The sequence below is a fragment of the Empidonax traillii genome, unplaced genomic scaffold, assembly GCF_003031625.1.
Source record: "Empidonax traillii isolate 1590-97213 ecotype Southwest subspecies unplaced genomic scaffold, ASM303162v1 scaffold815:size503231, whole genome shotgun sequence".
Lineage (NCBI taxonomy): Eukaryota > Metazoa > Chordata > Aves > Passeriformes > Tyrannidae > Empidonax > Empidonax traillii.
Window position 1 is genome coordinate 266,063 of NW_020956008.1, and position 3,443 is coordinate 269,505.

The 3,443-nt window shown below is 35.5% G+C and overlaps 1 protein-coding gene across 5 annotated transcripts in view; it reads right to left on the reverse strand.

Moving 5' to 3' along the window:
- Nucleotides 1-3,443, reverse strand: part of SLC35F5 (solute carrier family 35 member F5) — a 24,509-nt gene that overhangs the window by 10,557 nt on the left and 10,509 nt on the right. For 4 of the 5 annotated variants that reach the window (XM_027901787.1, XM_027901790.1, XM_027901791.1 and 1 more), the window contains exon 6: nt 1,445-1,507. The exons of the other annotated variant lie outside the window; for it this stretch is intronic. In XM_027901787.1, the coding sequence (XP_027757588.1) occupies nt 1,445-1,507 (63 nt within the window). The remainder of the gene's footprint in view (nt 1-1,444; nt 1,508-3,443) is intronic. 5 annotated transcript variants of the gene reach the window in all.

The window sequence follows — 3,443 nt, forward strand, 5'->3', positions numbered from 1 at the left end:
TCACTCTGCAATGAATCAGTATAAGTAAAAATACAGTTAAGCGGGATATTTAAATTACAAGCAATAGAACTAATTTAGCAAATTTGAGAACTAAATAAAGAAGAGCTTGGTGAATAGTAACAGAATCAAACTGAAAAGTGGGTTTGAACACAGTGGATAGACTTGTGAAAAATGTGCATGCATAATGTACTTAAAGTATTTGCACATGTTGGTAAAATGCAGTATTCAGGAAGAACAGTGCACGTCTGTGTATATAGTCATGAACACAAAAATTATGACCAGAAAATTCAAACCTACTGATTTAAAATTACAAAATAACTGATCAATATCACAGATGTTTATTAAAACTATAGCTTCTGTCCAAATTATAAATTAGAAACTTAAATTAGAAAATACAGAATATAAATATAAAATTACTATGTATTCATTTTCTCACAAACTAGAACTAAGCATGACAAAACTTGGGGAAAGGAACTCCAACATATAAGACATTTAGAAGTATTTTAAGCAATTAAAACTTCTGCTAACAAGACAAGTTTTAAGCTGCTTGTTTAGATAAATTAATACACTGTAAGACTGAAGTAATGAAAAAGATCTGGTAGTTGCATTTTCATTAGGCTCCTTGTTTAGGACCAGATTTTTTGTGGATGCTTAAATTAATGCAAAATTGGCCAAGATTCTAGAATGAGGTGATCTGAAAAAATTGGGCAGACTAAGATTTTATTCTTAAACGTAGATGAATAAAGTTGGAAAAAAAAACCCAACAAAAATTAAACTAAGAATATGTCTGAAAATAATCTTGCTTCAACTCAGTTGCATCCCCCTACTCTGTTACAGAGATGGTGTAAACTTTAAAAGTTTTGGGGTTTGGATATATTTCTGCATTTGGCCCTCTGATTCAGGTACACTGATTAGGCAGTAATCTGTGACCAAAAGGGGCATAACTGTCATTTATGGATGATGAAAATCACCACAAAAATGCTGCCTGGCAGTGCAGCTTATCAGCACGTGACCAGGACTCACACTGAAACTGAGCCTGTTTCTCTCTCAAAATGCAGTGCAGGATCATAGTGTACAAAATACTCCACTGACTGAATGATTCTGCTGTATTTTAGACTTGAAAACTGTTTGGCTTTTCCACCAGCTCTCCACATGTGGCTTTGGCAGGTACTGAGCTGAATATTTAAAGATTTCCTTTGTATGACATAGTATTTCTTTGACAAACTGCTACAGAAACATTCAAACGTTTTATTAAGCTGAGAAACCTGTATTTCTTATAATAAGCCATGTCATCATTTGCAGCACTTATTAGTAACCTAAAAGTTACCAATCCCCCTTGCCAAAAACTGTAACATTTAAGACTACCATATTTTAAAATCTGTAATTCAGGTTAGTGGTGCCACGTTATTGTAAAGCACTGACCTTCACAAACTCAGGCACTTACCAGAGAACTGTTAACAGTGTTATCTGTTGTACAAGCAGCAAAATAACCTTCGGCATCTGCAAACTAATTACAGAACTTTAAATGTAATAAACTATCAAGGTAGAGTTATCAAGAAGTGAATTTTTTTTAAGAATAAGTTTTTTTAATTACTTTTTCCATAATTCTCTCACAACCTCCTCTCTCCCCTGAGCCCTACTCCCCAATACCAAGAGGGCTTACAAGTTCAGTAAATAATTTTGGTATTTCCTTGAAACTCCTGGAGAACCCCACTGAATTCAACTGCCCAGGATGAGGCTGTTGGGAAAGGCAAAACCTGTTTAGTTTTAGCAAGACGCGCTTCACTAAATTATTGTGCACGAATTAACAAGCTGCTTCTTTCTTCATTTTACTGAGGCAGAGTTCCTTTGCATAAAAATGTGGGACTCTGCCTCAGTTTTAACAACACTTAAATTGGGATGAGGTCAAGTACCACCTTCCCTCTTCCTTTCTGCACCTTGCCAATCTTTGTTCCCTGACCTGCAGGTGGCTGTTCTACCATTATCTATTAAACAAAGGTAGCAATCTATTAAACAAAGCCTCTAATGTGCAAGAGGACTTAAATGTAAGGTGTGAGTGTTTACCCAAGCAATCACTATTGAAATAAAACCCTATAAATGTATATTTGTTCCAGATTAATAAACACAAGGCACTTTAAAGGCATTTATAATGATTATATGGTTGAATATTTAACTACACTCCTTGTGGGGGAGGGAACCCTTTAACTGCACATTGCAGTCCTGCCTGCACTGTTCTACTGAAATGGGCTAACATCAAAGTAATGGCCATTTCCTACAAATTACTTTAATATCATTTTTTTTATAGGATTAGGGAGGAAGAACAATGAGAGTCCAGTAACAGTGTCATGAGTGCCACACACGTGACAGACCGAGCACTCTTACCCACTGCTGTCCAGTTCATGAGGTCACACTGTCTCCTTCTTGGAGAGAGCAGCTGGTCAATGCAACCACTACAACTCACATTAGGCAGCAGCTTATTCTTAATATTCTACTTATTCGCTCAGATTAATAAATTTGGTCAGTATAATTGCTCTGCACATCACCCTAATTTGACATTACTGCCAATAAAGAAACTGTAAGCTCTGTTTATGTCCTGATTATCTTATGAAGATCCTGAACATTATCAAGTCCAACATGTGCCATACTATGCACAGACACTTGGCACTGATCAAGCAAAGATTATGTCAAGATATCAGCCATCTCTAAATGTTCTTTGTGTTTAACTCAAAATTTGAAACAAAAAAACCAAAATGTTTATTTTTCTGGGGTTATTTCTGTTCTTTATGGTCTGGGTTTTTTTAAATAAAAATAATTTGGTTAAAAGTCATGTAACACTTTAATTATAATAATGTCATTATCAGTGAAGTTTAATATATCCAGAAGATCTGAAGTCCGTTCCTTTCACACAAGCTCATTTCTATAGCAACATGTTGATTAACAGCATGTTCTTGGATCACATCTTCTGTTCTTTTAATGTGAGATTAATATCAGACCAAATGCCTCACTGCTTCCTGAGTCCTGCTGTTCAGCATTCTGAAACACTGGCACAGAACAAGTGCCCTTCCCAGCATCTCTAATTTCCTTGCAAAACTAAAAAAAAAAAAGTATTTCTGTCATATAATAATAATTTTAGACTCTAGCACAAACTATGCCTAACTGTAGAACAGGCAAAGGAAGGTCACTCATGCATAAAGGCTATAAAAAACCAGTATTAACAACAACAAAAGCATAATTCTATCATCCTCACTAAATATAACTTCAAAACCCTCAAAACTTCTCAGCAAACAGTTCACAGTTGTGCCAGAGACAAAAAGAGTCAGTACTAAAAATCAACTACAGAGTCCAAATTCTGATTCCATTGGTTACAGTTGTAGGGGAAGTAAAACGGAACCAACAGCCAACAGTGGTGAGGCTCATTAGCTCTCCTTAAAAGGAATTATATT